At 42.1% G+C, this 15,614-nt stretch overlaps 1 protein-coding gene across 1 annotated transcript in view; it reads right to left on the bottom strand.

Moving 5' to 3' along the window:
* Window positions 1–1,482: 1,482 nt before the first annotated feature.
* The window catches only part of LOC126996265 (uncharacterized), a 65,864-nt gene continuing 51,732 nt past the window's right edge, over window positions 1,483–15,614 (bottom strand). The window contains exons 10-16 of the mRNA XM_050856642.1: window positions 13,411–13,492; window positions 12,944–13,046; window positions 11,939–12,119; window positions 11,074–11,192; window positions 2,626–2,795; window positions 2,092–2,231; window positions 1,483–1,822 (exon numbers count right to left, since the gene is read on the bottom strand). Of these exons, the coding sequence (XP_050712599.1) occupies window positions 1,680–1,822; window positions 2,092–2,231; window positions 2,626–2,795; window positions 11,074–11,192; window positions 11,939–12,119; window positions 12,944–13,046; window positions 13,411–13,492 (938 nt within the window). The 3' untranslated portion in view covers window positions 1,483–1,679. The remainder of the gene's footprint in view (window positions 1,823–2,091; window positions 2,232–2,625; window positions 2,796–11,073; window positions 11,193–11,938; window positions 12,120–12,943; window positions 13,047–13,410; window positions 13,493–15,614) is intronic.

Genomic DNA, 15,614 nt, shown 5'->3' with positions numbered 1-15,614 from the left:
AGAGAGAGAGAGAGAGAGAGAGAGAGAGAGAGAGGCATATATATTTCTACGATAAGAAAAATGCTACTATCAATCAGTGAAATATCAACAAGCACACACACACACACACACACACACACACACACACACACACACACACGAAAGAAGCCAGAAAAAAGCACTATTATTAGGTGAAGGTGTGCGCGAGTGTGTCGGGGAGTTCTGTTTGAGTACCCCTTCAAACAGTGTCGCTCACCCGTTCTTACTCCCCTGCGCAGTACTATGGTACAGTATGTAAATATGCGACCGAGTAAGGTGACCTGTCTCTCTCTGTCGGCGTGGGACAGCCCTCCCCTAGTATTCACTGCCACGAGTGAAAACAGGCGGTAGCTGGCGTCGGTGGCAGTCGGAGAAGAAAACACCCCTCCAGAAACTTTTTTCAGAGGGTTGTTAGAACCACCGCCAGCCGTGGAGGCTGTCAACAAAGTAACTGGAGTTCCAGAAGATGAAGAAGAGGAAATGGAACTACAACCAGTCAGCAAAATAGAGAAACAGTGTGCAGGTATTTCTGAGTTTGTCTCAGCCCAACAAGATGCGAATTAAAAACATGGATATAAACATACCGCGGCAGTTCTCACCACAGCTGTTAGGAGGATAAAAAAAATATAAAAAATAAAAAAATGCTAAACAGCATGTTATACAGTTTGGGGAGTGACCTCTGTACCACTGGGGCTGGCCGAGGAAAGATTCGGTGTCAATCAGCATCAATTGCTCGAAGAGCACAAGGAAAACCTAAGGGCGCAGCACCTCAAGGAAAAGGACGTAAACCTAACTCTTTGTCGAAAAATGCGAAGTCGAAGCGGCCCAGGAAGCTCGCTAAAAATATTGCCAAAAACTTGGCCAATGCCAAGTCCCATGGGAGTGGCTATTAGGGCATTCATCTATATATATATTTACATTAAGTGACAGATTTCTGCGATAAGAAATAGGCTATCAATCAGTGGAATATCAACAAGCGCACACACACACACACACACACACACACACACACACACACACACACACGAAAGAAAACAAAAAAACACTATTATTAAGTGAAGGTGTACGCGAGTGAGTGTCGGGGAGTTCTGTTTGAGTACCCCTTCAAACAGTGTCGCTCACCCGTTCTCACACCCCTGCGCTGTACTGTGGTACAGTATGTAAATGTGCGCCAGGGGAAGCGGCTCCCTCGCTCTCTGGCTTCGTCTCGTATGTACACCACGCCAGGAATGGCCTCATTACCTACATTCATTCCTCTATAGCACGCAGGCTTCTCTGTTGTTCTACACACGTTGACATGACCTTTCAGCTTTTTGAGTTAACTGTGGGAGATGCCAAACTCCGACTGTGCAACATGTACTCTGCCCCAGACGTGATTAATCTCCCAGCCCAGGAAATATTTACCTTATTTTTTTCAGTCACACTGAATTGGGAAAAAAATAGTTTTCATATGAGTTGCTTTATTTTTTATATAATACTTCATATTTTGTATTTAATCATTTACTTTGTTTCTTATTTTTATCTTTTAAGATATCAAAGTTAGTTGCTAATTATGAGAAAAGATGCTCGACATGCATTTCAGTAATAGCGGTTGTATACGTAATTTAAAAGAGTTTAAGATAGTCTGGTGGTTTGGTGCAGCAATGTTTGACGTGTGGCCACTAGTCGTAGGGAGGCACGAAGTCGCCACAGGTGGGGAAACCTTCAGGTACGGGCGGCAAGTCCTCGGGTTTCCCTACGTGCAGGGCGGCCGCCATTCCAAAAACGTTATGGAAGAGAAGGTGGCAGTGCATCAGCCACCAGCCTGCCGGGGGAGAACGGACGTGGTAACTGAAGGAACAAGAAGTCAAGATAGAATAATCAAGCGCGTCTTCAATAACACACTGTGTGTCTCACTCCGGGAGAACACAATGAGGAGCAACAACACCTAAAAATCTTGCATGAGAATTTTATACGAATAACACCAACAATAGCTATTTTTCTTTTCTTTTCTAAGATGGATAAAAATGAAAAAAGAAGAGGAAAGGTTCCATGCCAGGTGCGAAGTGGGATGGGAAAGTATCAATAACCAACCTGGATTGTCAGCAGTGAATCTGATAACAACATAACCACCGTCAGGAATGGTGACAGTGTCTTTTTTGGCTGCGTTTTCCAACTTTCGATTGATGCCACCTGCAGCGTCCAGCGCCTTCACCTCTGCCACTGTCGTCATGCTGCAGAAAGAATACACCCGAGGGGTTCGCTTCTTGTCGTCAGCATCATCATCATACCCCGAAAGGTACTGCATGCCCTTATTTAACCTCTGATTTCATTACTAAGATATATATTAAATCAGAAGGAAATCAATAGGAAATTATTGAAATTCACTCGTAACGTTTCATAAAACTTCTAGAGTATCAATGTCAAATGCATGTAAATGGAAATGTTCATATTAAGCCTGATTCTTTATTTTTTTTTTTTTTTTTTTTTTATTCACTGGAGTTCTTTTCAGTTGAGGAATATATTGAAGAGGTGCGAGCAAGAAGTCCATCGAGGTCACTGTGTCATCTCCAGCCTCGACAAAAACAAAAGCCTTTGACCACGAAATGCACCACGCAGCGGACTTACCTTCCAATCCTTCCTATGGCCACCACTTCGAAGTTGTAGCCGTGCAGGTGGAATGGATGGTTCTCGTCTCCAACATTGCCCTCGTCCACCAGCACAAACTCCACCGTCTCGTGCAGGTCTACTTCCAGCACGTAGAAGCAGCTACAAAAGTCTCCCTCACACAAAGGTGTCTGTGAAGGTGCCAAAGGACGGCACATCAGTACTCTCTTAAAAAAACAATACGCCGAGTATTCCCACCAGCAGGATTTAACCTTTTCGATCCTCCACCAATATCCAGCCTGAGTTGAGAGCTTGCTTGTGGATTGGCCATTAACCCTTTCGGCTGGAGTGGTTAGAATATTAACCACTTGTTCTAACGAATCCCCTAGACTATTGTAGCAGTGCGCTTCAAAACTGACCACCCTCGTGCGTGCTCAGTGACCGTCTCTTCACGTTCCCGCGCTCTGTTGCCCCAGAGCATGCATTATCAGACTACAACTTGATGTGGAGAGGTGAAGATGGCGCTTCCGGTAAGTGTTTTCCTTTGTATTTTTTTGTTTTGATGTGTAATTATATCATGAATGTTTTAGACGTTTCTATTATTGAAATTATACCAGTTCTTTGTGATAAAAATGTGTATTATGACATAAACCTCATGTCGTAGTATTTATATAGCCTAGTGTGGTGGTTAATATAATGACCACTACCACCATGCCCCAGAGGGAGTAATACTTCTTTGGCTCAGAATAAACAACCATTACAATGTAGAACTAACTAAATAGAGCCACTGCATCGTATTTTACAAGGTCTAAATAGACTATACAATTTTTGTTTGTCAATATATAATAAATAAATAAATAAATAAATATAAATATATTTATATAGAATCACTACCGCCATTCCTCACTGGGTATATGGGGATACATATTTTTATAAAAACAAATAGTCAATATTTACGAAACAAACTGAAAGAAGTTTAGCCTACTATATCATACGATGTTGTATGTACATTGTACAAGTTCTTATTAGGCTTTACAAATATTGTTTATGTCAATACATAAGTATATATCTATATATATATATATATATATATATATATATATATATATATATATATATATATATATATATATATATATATATATATATATAACATTTTTTTCACATTATTATCGTGTTTCGAAGATGGAAAAAAAAAACCGTTTGATGCTTACAGTAAGACTATTAGAGCAATCAGAAAAAAAAAACATTTTTAAAGCCTATCTCATGTATTTTTATTTTGTTTCAGAAACCAAACTCAAGAACGAGACTGACAGACGATGAAATCAGGGATATACTCGATGCAGATGTTGTCACTGATTTTCCTATTGAATCACAGGACGAGGAGGAGAGTCTTATTTCTTGTATTTTTGTTCTGATTTTTTGAGATATGATGTTCTATTGCAAGCTTCGGACTTCAAGATATCTGCGCCTGCAGCCCATGAACCACCCTTTTGAACCATGATGAGTCTGACTGTGATGCTCATTTCCGGGAATACTAGATGGTCGAACCTTTTTCACTGAATACTGGGAAGTTTATGTCATACATCTTCTATCTCCATTTGGAACAAAATCATGGAGATAGAAGATGTATGGCGTCGACATAAACTTCATCAGTATTCAGTCAGAAAAGGTTGGGTGGTTCACGGATATTCCCGGGGATATCTTTAAATGTGCAGTAAGTCATATATACACTGAAAAAGTTGAAAATTAGTGTGATTCATGGGCTAGCAGGCGCAGCTAGCATGAAGTCCGAAGCTTGCAATAGAACATCAGGTGAATCTTCCATAGTAGTTAGTTTACCCTCTAAAAAAATAAAAACAAAAATACCATAAGAAATAAGACTTGATAAATCTGATCACCTTCCAACCAGAATTGAAAGACACATACGATGTAATTACTGCAGCACAAAAAAATGATTCGAACCTCATCGCACTATTTGGGAAAGCTCAGTTTACGAAGCTCCACTGCTCAATAACAAAAGGGGATGCTTCACAAAGTTTCCCAGTGTTGAAAAGTAAGACTAGAATATATAAACCAAATAAAATGTGAAAGTAAAAGAAAAAAAAAAGTGTACCATGTAGTGCCTATAATTAGAATGAGGAAGTCTCAACATTACAGAATTTGTTTTATTGTTCTAATTAAGTTTTCCTAATTTTTTTCATATGGAGGTGCATTTTATTATATCTATGAAGTTTATTATACTAAATACTTAAAAACTTACATTTAATGAATAATTTTCTACAAGGAATATTCAATTTTATTATATTTTTTATCCCGTACACTGTGTGGCAGTGGTTATTTTATTAACCACCCTATAATTGTGTAACTAATAAATTTTCAGGCAAAAAACTGGTCAATAACATTTTATTACCCTCAATGCATTACATAAAAGCGAAATATAAGAAAATTTTCACAAAGACAAAAAAAAGTTTCTCAAAGGGTTAATGTACACACACTCAAATAAGTATCGTTACACATTCAGCACGATACAAACTGACACCGAGGACGAAGCCATTGATAACAGGCTACTCATGTTGGTATCGCTGTGTGTGTTCTGTGTGGCTTCACTTGCCTGAATCAAGTGAGCGGGACTCTTAATGAAGCAGTAGAATTTGAGCTGGCGCAGTAACGCTCCATGAAACACACAGGTGGAGACTTAGTCGAACTGACTTGATCTGTGTTGTATGTAGCACTATAATATTGTCGTGTTTGCGTGATGAAATTATGCTTTAACACTTCACACAGTGAATAGTTAAAATTTCGTCCATTTAAGAGACAATATGATAAACACCTTGCGTTATTGTTAGAATTTATCTTTCTTACCAGCAATGCTTTTAGTGTTGCAATTTGAAGTTTTTTTTTTCAGATGCCGAAAGCTTGTTCATGAGAGAAAAGACACGTACAGTGGAACCATTAGTTCCAGGATGGCACATTATAAGAACATAAGAACATAAGAACGTAGGAGTCTGCAAGAGGCCGGTAGGCCTGTACAAGGCAGCTCCTTTGAACCTAAGCTCCCGTGTATCTAACCCCACCTAATATCGCTGTCCATGAATTTATCTAATCTATTTTTAAATGTGACAATTGTATTGGCACTCACCACATGACTGCTAAACCTATTCCACTCATCCACAACCCTGTTAGTAAACCAATTTTTGCCTATGTCCCTGTTGAATCTGAATTTATCCAGTTTAAACCCATTACTTCGTGTCCTACCCGGTTCTCTTACCAACAAAACTTATGAATATCCCCCTTATTAAAGTCCTTCATCCATTTATAAACCTCTATCATGTCTCCACGCACCCTTTGCCTTTCTAGGGAATGCAAGTTCAACTGTTTGAGTCTTTCTTCGTATGGCAAGTTTCTCAACCCCTGAATCATCTTAGTCATCCTCCTCTGCACTGATTCAAACATTTTGATATCCATTCTATAGTACGGTGACCAGAATTGAACCGCATAGTCAAGATGAGGTCTAACTAATGCTAAATATAGTTTGAAGAAGACTTCGGCGCTACTGTCGCTTACGCTCCTTGAAATAAATCCCAGTACCCTATTTGCTCGATTTCTAGCTTGAATGCATTGTGCCCTTGGACGGAGATCAGAGCTAACTAAGACCCCTAAATCTCTCTCGCACCCAGACCTGCTTATGAGAGTGTCATTTAAGCACTAGTTATGAGAGGGGTTGTTCCTACCTACACTCAGAATACTGCACTTCCCTACATTGAACTCCATCTGCCATTTATCTGCCCAGTCATACAATCTGTTTAGTTCATCCTGGAGAATACTAGCGTCCTGATCCGACTCAATTACTCTACCGATCTTGTTATCATCTGCAAACTTACTGACAGCACTACTAATTCCTGTATCTAAGTCATTGATATAAATAATAAACAAAAGTGGACCTAATACTGAACCTTGTGGGACCCCACTCGTAACACATCCCCAGTCAGATCTTTTACCATTGATTTGCACTCTTTGCTTCCTATTGGTAAGCCACGCCTTGACCCAGTTCAAAACTTTACCCTCTACTGCGTGAGCCTGTAATTTAAGCAACAGTCGTTGGTGAGGAACTTTGTCAAATGCTTTACTAAAATCAAGATAGATTACATCATAATTTTCATCTCTGTCTACCGCCTGAAATACTTTATTGTAGAAGGACAAGAGACTGGTGAGGCATGACCTACCTTTAGTGAACCCATGCTGCGAGTCCTGAATTAAGCTATGTTTCTCTAGATGCTCCCGAATGTTCCTGGCTATTATGGACTCCAGCATCTTGCCTATAACCGATGTTAAGCTAATTGGGCGATAGTTTGAAGCAGCTGACCTGTCCCACTTTTTGAAAATTGGCGTCACATTAGCTACTTTCCATACGCTGGGCACATAACCAGTATTTGCCGACATCTTAAAGATGTCGGTTAGTGGGTCACTGAGTACATCACCTAATTGCCAAGTTTATTAAAAGGACATCAGTAGGCTATTCATGAAAGCAATCAAGATTCACTCACTCACTACGACGTTTTGCAAAAGTGTATCGAGGATTATTATCGAGGCTAATATCGTAATTGTTGATGGCCCTCGCAGAGCGCTGCACTAGCAGTGGAGCGAGGCCTGAAACCTCATCAACAGTAAACGGTAAACTTCTAGGTGCTAACATCATTATATTGTTGACGGCCCTGTGGAGCAATGTGCTTGCAGTGGGGCAGGGCCTGAAACCTCATCAACGGTCAACGGTAAATGGTAAACTTCTAGGTGCTAACATCATTACATTGTTGACGGCCTTGTGGAGCGATGCGCTTGCGGTGGAGCAGGGTCTGAAACCTCATTAACGGTAAATGGTAAACTTCTAGGTGCTAACACCATTACATTGTTGACAGCCCTGTGGAGCGATGCGCCTGCAGTGGAGTAGGACCTGAAACCTCATCAATGGTAATCGGTAAACGAATGACCAATCTTGTGTAGTTTTTTTAGACTGAAATTGAGAGAATTCATAACATAACCGATCATGACTACTAGTATTCAGGACTGAAAGATAAACTGGGTCTGTTCGACGTTCAGTGAATTGGAAATAAAACATTGGATATTTGATACTATAAAAGATCTTGATATCTTAGTGCGGTATATATGGAGAATCACTACGCGCCTCCAATATTGCTCCCATGGGAGTAATAACCTTTCCAAGGTATCACATACTATTGTACTACTCTAGTTTTACCGGCACATCAAACAAATACTGCGTCTGCAAGTGATGATAAGAAAGAACAGATAATATTCCTTTCCCTTTCAACAAACTTAAAACACCAGGTAATGGGGAGGGCTATGATGACCAGGGAGATTGTAGGGTAAGAGAAGCTATTGCAATGATGCTCTCTACCTGAAATGAAGCATTTCTGTGCTCTACTTAAGGCAAAAATATATATTTTGTAAATAAAGCCACCAATGGCGGCCCTGTGGGGCAGTGCCATTTTGATGGCGATAGTGCGCCTGCTTAATAAATGCCTGGAATCCCTCTCTTGCTAAGGGGATAAGTGTTACAGCAACATCAAGTATTAAATGTTAGAGATTCCGGAGTTCAAGTAGTTGGCTTGAGAGGCTTTTATGTTGGTTTCATATGTGTGATGAATATAACAGTCGTTTCTTGGCTTGCCCGTGCCTGGCTCACCACTCACCAATATTTAAAGAGGAGAAATGGCGGACAGATGTGATGGATGTGAGGAGCAACATTCCCAAGTTCAGGAGACACTCACCATTTCGCAAGCATGTTCAAGCGTACGTTGCAAGATGTTGGCAAGCGGTTTCACCATTTCCTTGTCCACGCTGCAACAATGTATTCCGTCCAGTAAAGGTAAGGGGGGGGGCGGGGTCCAGGGGGGGCGCATCCCATCTTGGTTAGCAGGGGGGTCGAGAGGAGCAAAGCCCCCCTGTTAGCTGTCAGGTCGTAAAGTTCGGTTGGAGTAGTTTAACCCGAGAATGTCGGCAGACCCTTTTCTGGGCTTTCTCGAGTCGTGGCTGTAGTACGGTGGACCCTAAACAGGGCTCGCCATAAAACACCTAATTCGAGCTAATTATAGGCGATGGTGGCATAGCACAACCCACCATGAATGCCCTAGGTCTTTGTGATGGGTCAGTGATCTTGAGGTGGGCTTTTTTTGTCATAGGTGGTGCTGTAAGGTCATGGCAGACTAAATTAGCTATCCACACAGTAATCAGTTGTTAAATTCGCTATAGTAGACAACAAGCGACTCTCGGCTAGATGCCACGCGGAAATGAACTATATCTGACATGCGTTGATGGTTGATGTTTTGTCTTTGACATGGGGGAATACTTCTACCCACCACTGTTACGTATATCATATGAACATTATTGTTTTATAATGTCACTCTAAAGCTTAAACAAGTGGCACTCAAATTATTATTATTATTATGGTGATATCTGATAGCTCAGTGTCTCCCTTCCTCTCTATCCCTTCCTTACGGGGGTCCTGTCCTGGGGTGGGTTTCATCATAGTGCTCTTCCAGGCGTAGTGACGTCACGCGCAGTTGGGAGAATTTCTTGGGCGTGTTTCATCACCGCGCCACAAGCACTTCCAAGTAGGATTGGGGGCGGTCTTGGGAGAAACCAGCGTTGCCAAACTTCCGCGTCGCTTTGACGTCTAATATGTCTTCAGTTAACCTAAATTACACTTCTTATGTATAATTATGGAATTATAAATATAAACAATTGATATTTAGTTGAAGTACAGCGATTGTATCTTCATTGTAAGGAATATGTGCACGTATTTTTGTTCCATCTGCATCTTCAACGGCACCACGGTGTAAACAAACATTTAGTGAGTCGTGAGTAGACCCTGGCCACCTCGCCACCATGTCCCGCAGCTTGTACTGTGCATCAAATAACACTTGCACATTGATGATGTGGTAGTTCTTGCGGTTGACGTACACATCTTCATGCTCATGTGGGGCCACTATTCTTACGTGGGTGCCATCAACAGCACCCACCACACCGGGAAAACCAGCAATTTCGGCAAACTTCGCCTTCATTCTCTGCTGCTCCCCCCCGGTTTAAAGGGAAGCCCATGAACCGCCTCATATTCTCTTGTGTCACGAGAGCATCCGCAGTCTGGGTGATGATTCTGCTGACTGTGGCCCGGGAAACTCCAAAGTCATCTGCGCTGCACTGTTGCATTTTCCCGGTGGCGAGGTATCGCAGAGTCAACGCCACTTTCAGCTCCGCTGTGACCGCACGGTTCCTCTCAGTCCTGTTGCCAATCACGTGTCGCACCAAGTCAGTGACGAACAACAGGCCAGCACAGTCCACCCTGAACCTCTTCTTGAACTCGGTGTCATCGTACTTCTCAGGCGAAAATTCCTTGGTCGGTGCTGGCGGGGTTGTTCACGGGCTGCCATGTTTACAGTCTGACGCTTGGAACCTTCCTTGGGAGCGCCTCCCAAGGCGGCGAGCGAGATAGGCAGAGCTCCAAGGCTTGGGAGCTTTCGTGAAACATGCCCAAGGTTTCTCGCACGCGGACTTAGGAACTTTGATGAAACCCACCCCTGCTCCCCCAGCAAAGCTGAGGTGGTGGGGGGTGATCGCACTTTTACCAACCCTGCCGAGATTACCGGGTTGCTTAGTATGAGACTCGTCGGACCCCACTGTAACGATACTTTTTTGAGTGTGTGTACATTGTTTGGGAAAAGAGGAAGGACTTTTCTAGGTTAAACGAAACATACTTTAAGAACATTTCTTTGTTTTCTTTGTACCTTTTAACCTATAGATTTTGAATAGTGCTCATATGTTCCATGATCTTTGCTTTTCATTTAGTAACATTTAAGACGCTTTCAATATTATTATTATGAAGAAGAAAAAAAATCCAGGTCGAGAGGAGGAATATCGTATGTAAGAGTCAGCAAAAAATTATAATCACTATCATAACTACGAAGGCCGTTAACAACGTTATCCTCCTATCTCTATCTGGTGTTAGTGTACTTCATCCTGCTCAAGGAGACCACATTGATCACCTTGATCCTATTCCGGCAAATACTTCATATAATTTCTCCACCGGTTCTTCTGTCTACTTTGGCTGTTCATCTATCATTTGAACTGTCCGAGTCCATTTTATTTTTTTTATTTTTTATTCATATCGTCATTAGACTATCTTCAATCTTTGACAGTTCCCTAATATATGATGCTCGCTTCATGTCTCTTTATGTTATAACCAGCATTTTTCTCTCCATTGAAAAAAATGCTTGGTATTTTTTGGGTCGGTAAGAAAGCTAGTCCCACCTGAAAACATGACGAAATATGCAAATGAACTAAAACACATCATTAAAACAAACTGTAGCACCCGTCTTCTCTAGTTTATGCTCATACGCTAATGAATGTTATATCGTTCAAAGAATAGGTGACAATTTTGGGACTTGTTGTACCTACCTCGTCGTATTTGCAGAGCGTCGGGGTTTCCGCGTAGGGTTGGGAAAGCGGTGGGGATTGCGGGTGTTTAAAGGCGATGCCGTTAATCATTGGCGAATTGATCCGCCATTCGTCACCCACTGTGGAGGTTGAGAAATTAGTTTACACGAAAATTAGACTTTTGAGAGGAACAAATTGAAGATGACCTGCAGCAATCAACACTGTTACTTGACATTTTTAGTTGATCATATTTATTTCATATAAATGAAGCGGTTCAGTAATGGCCTGACTTTCGCTACATCAACAGTCATACTGAACTGCCAGGGACGGGAGTTTTCAGTCTTTTTCTCTTCCAAACAAACGGTAGCTGGCTAGTCCGAGAAACGTAAAGCGTCTTCGTATTGCAGCTCACCCCGTTCAAAGTTAGTGTAATGGCTGTGAAATGTATCTTCTGTGCCAGTTCAAGTATTAACTTAATTATATTGTTAAACAGGCTAACTGCAATGTCATAAACTATAATTATCTCGTGATCATCCACTTGGAAATTGCGTGAACAAAATGAAAATATGGATAACTTTGAATAGACTTGTCTCCGTTGTAGGGATAAAGGTGGGGATTGTATATTATATTAAGATAAGAGGATATGTAGTCTATTCAGGTACAATTTGAGCTCAGTGCCCGTGACCTACCAGTTCGAATTACCATGAAAAAAGGAAGGTATTGTTGTAGGCCAATGTAGGGGTATGCTGTTGCTGTGGGGATAAAAGTAAGGGTTGTAGAGAAGTGGATCAGTCTGTTTAAAGATCTAATTTCACTACAATGCCCTTGACCAACTAAAGTGATTGACCATGAAAAGCTTAAATACTGTATCATTAAACATACTAACCTCCATTATAGGGGTAGAGGTATGGGTTGTAGATAAGTGTATTGTTGACTCGATGGAAATCGAAGCCGAGATAGAACTTCTTGTCTACATTCGTGGACAGACTGCTGGACACAAGGGCATCAAGTTCGGCTATAGTGACCTCCTCCGGTGCGTCTCCGGCCGTGTTGAGAGGATTCACTACCTGAGTGGAGGAAAACGATGCTATAATTTATCTGAGTGTTGTTGTTTTTATCCACTTGCTTTCTTTCTGTTAAGAGTTTTGTCTTTGATAATAAAATGTTGTGTCTGTATATCTGTTTGTCTGGGTTTATGTTGGTGATGGTAGAAGTGGCGCTGATAGTGGTGGTGACGGTGATGGTGTAAGTCACCATGGTCTGGTCACGCTCTAAATTCGTGACCCCAGCAGTAGCCTCTCCGAATGAGCTTTTGGAGCTCTGGTAATGGATTTTTGGTTATGGCTAGAACGTCCTCCCCTGGCAGGTGGGACTTAACCCCCGACCGATACCTGGTACCCATTCACTGCTTGGTGGATAGGGGACACGAATTAAAGGAGACTGCCCATCCATCTTGACTCCGCCTGAGACTCGAACCCAAGACCTCTCGGTTGTGAGGTGAGCGTGCTAACCACTGCACTATAGAGATTTCCGTGTGTGTGTGTGTATGTGGTGTGTGTGTGTGTGTGTGTGTGTGTGTGTGTCCAGATACTTGGCCGACGGACAATTATTGAATGAACGGACATTTCCCAAACGGAAAGAAAAGGCCTTTACTGAACATATTCCTAAAAAGAAAGATATATATAGAATGAATAAATACATATGTAAAAGACAACAACAAAAGAAACTAAAAGAAGTGTTCATATATAATATAATAGATTCAAGCTGAAAATTTAAATGATAAAAATGAGATAAAAGAGATTATGATATCGGGGCACCATTATTGTTCCTTTAAGCAAATTTATGTGTGAAGGGAAAAAAAAAACAAGTAGAATCAAATTAAAGGGTTTACCACGCCTGAGGGGTAGTCGGCGGTGTAGGTGAGAGGTGCGGTCGGGTCTTGGTCAGGGGCCCCGTAGTAGCGCAGCACGGCGCCCTGCACACATTGCAACTGCCTGTAGTAGGTGCGATTTTAGCTCCTTACGCCTTGGATTGATTGAGTGATTAAATGGTTGAAGAACTGATTTAGATTTTGTAAAACATACATATACGGTTTATGGAGGATAAAACTTTAAAGCATATTACAATGAGGTCCTCATCTTATAATTCTTACAGACTGAGAATACTTATGTACTGAAAAAAAACTCTGGAATTGATTGCTGTGTTCCTGAGGTTTCTTCTACTAGTAGGGTCGGAAGATAAACAGAAAAAGTTAATGCACGAGTACTCTTACAGCTATTGCATAATAATTTCCTTATATGGCATGTAGTGTCGGATATCGCTTTAACGTTGCTCAGCTTGAAGGCAAGACATACTTACTGGCAGTCGATAAGTCCGTTGAACCTGATCCAGTAGTTGTCGACCGTCTGGTTTGCCTCAATCACAACATCAAATCGCTCCGCTGCAAACGACAGGGTGGTGAAGCAGAATCTTATAACTATTCCGTTTCTCACGCGATGAGATAATCATAAAGGTTACTTCTTCAAAAAAGTTCGTTGCAACTCAGTTTTATTTAAAGAATTTCCCTATAACTCGGTCTAAAAATCTATTAGTATTACTGAACGGCGTGCGTCCTGCTGTTTAGTATTCAGTTATCTATTTGTGAAGAAGTAGAGCCCGCATTTCAAGACCTATAGAGCGGGAGAATGACCCGCACTATGAAGAACCATGGCTGATAGGATATCCGGACTGTTCGCTACTGAACATTTCAAACTGGGCATTTCACTACCGGCTAGGTTTGGTTTAGCTGATGATAAGGAATGATCCTTGAAATGCAGGTTGCACCTTATCACCAGGAAGAGAGGTGGAGACGTCGGGAGAGGTTTGGGAAAGGTTTTTGCCCTGCAGTGAACTTGTAATGGCTGAAGTTGATAATGATGTTCTGGGTCACGACACTCCACTATTATTGTCACTTCCTCAAAAAAAGAAAAAAAAGATAACTGAATACCAGCTATCAAGAAGCTCAGGGTGCTTAGTACGGTTAAGAGGCTTCAAAATGAATCATGAGGTATTTGCTTGATATGTAACTGCAGCGGAGTTGCAGGAAAAGTAAAGAACCGTAACATAGTTGAGGGTGGCAGGGGAAAAGGGGAAGAGAGGAGGTGGATGGGGAGTTCATTATAGAATTGTTGAAATTACTCGCACAAAAAGTTACCCACCTCTTCTAAAACTGAAATACTTTAGAATGAGGATGTATAAATTCAACATCCTCGAGGATTAGAATAAGGTCCATACATTTGAAGATAATAAGATAAAGTCTCAGGCTTTTGAAAAATGAAGATAGAGTTTTTAAAAACAATATTTTTTTTATAGATTAGAATAACGGCTTTAGGCTCTGATATATTATAATAACATCTTTAGTTTTTGAGAGATTAAGAAAAGGTCTTTACTTTTGGATTACAAAAACGTCTTTAGATTTTGAAAGATTGGGAAACGTCTTATGATTAGGAATGATTAGGATAACGTCTTCAGTTTTTTTTCTATTAGAAAAAAATCTTTTGTTTCGGAAAGATTAGAGAACTGTGACTAGTTTTGAGATTTGAATAACTTCTTTATTTATGAAAAATTAGGATAATGTTTTTCCATCTGACCTTTCATCCCCACTCCACCAGTCCCCTCACCATCCCTTCCCCTACTCACCAGTCCCTTCACCAACCCTTCCTCTACCCACCAGTCCCTTCCCCTACCCACCAGTCCCTTCCCCTACTCACCAGTCCCTTCCCCTACTCACCAGTCCCTTCACCAACCCTTCCTCTACCCACCAGTCCCTTCCCCTACTCACCAGTCCCTTCACCAACCCTTCCCTACTCACCAGTCCCTTCACCATCCCTTCCCTACACACCAGTCCCTTCACCAACCCTTCCGCTTCTCACCAGTCCCTTCACCAACCCTTCCCCTACTCACCAGTCCCTTCACCATCCCTTCCCCTACCCACCAGTCCCTTCACCAACCCTTCCCCTACCCACCAGTCCCTTCACCATCCCTTCCCCTACTCACCAGTCCCTTCACCAACCCTTCCCCTACCCACCAGTCCCTTCACCAACCCTTCCCCTACCCACCAGTCCCGTCACCATCCCTTCCCCACTCACCAGTCCCTTCACCATCCCTTCCCCACCCACCAGTCCCTTCACCAACCCCTTCCCCTAGACACCCGTCCCTTCACCAGCCCTTCCAATACTCACCAGTCCCTTCACCATCCATTCCCCTACACACCAGTCCCTTCACCATCCCTTCCCCTACCCACCAGTCCCTTCACCAACCCTTCCCCTACCCACCAGTCCCTTCACCATCCCTTCCCCTACTCACCAGTCCCTTCACCAACCCTTCCCCTACCCACCAGTCCCTTCACCAACCCTTCCCCTACTCACCAGTCCCTTCACCATCCCTTCCCCTACCCACCAGTCCCTTCACCAACCCCTTCCCTACCCACCAGTCCCTTCACCATCCCTTCCCTACTCACCAGTCCCTTCACCATCCCTTACCATACCCACCAGTCCCTTCACCAACCCTTCCCCTACTCACCA

This window comes from Eriocheir sinensis, chromosome 9 (genome assembly GCF_024679095.1).
Source record: "Eriocheir sinensis breed Jianghai 21 chromosome 9, ASM2467909v1, whole genome shotgun sequence".
Classification (NCBI taxonomy): Eukaryota; Metazoa; Arthropoda; class Malacostraca; order Decapoda; family Varunidae; genus Eriocheir; species Eriocheir sinensis.
This window is presented reverse-complemented; position numbering and strand designations above follow the sequence as displayed.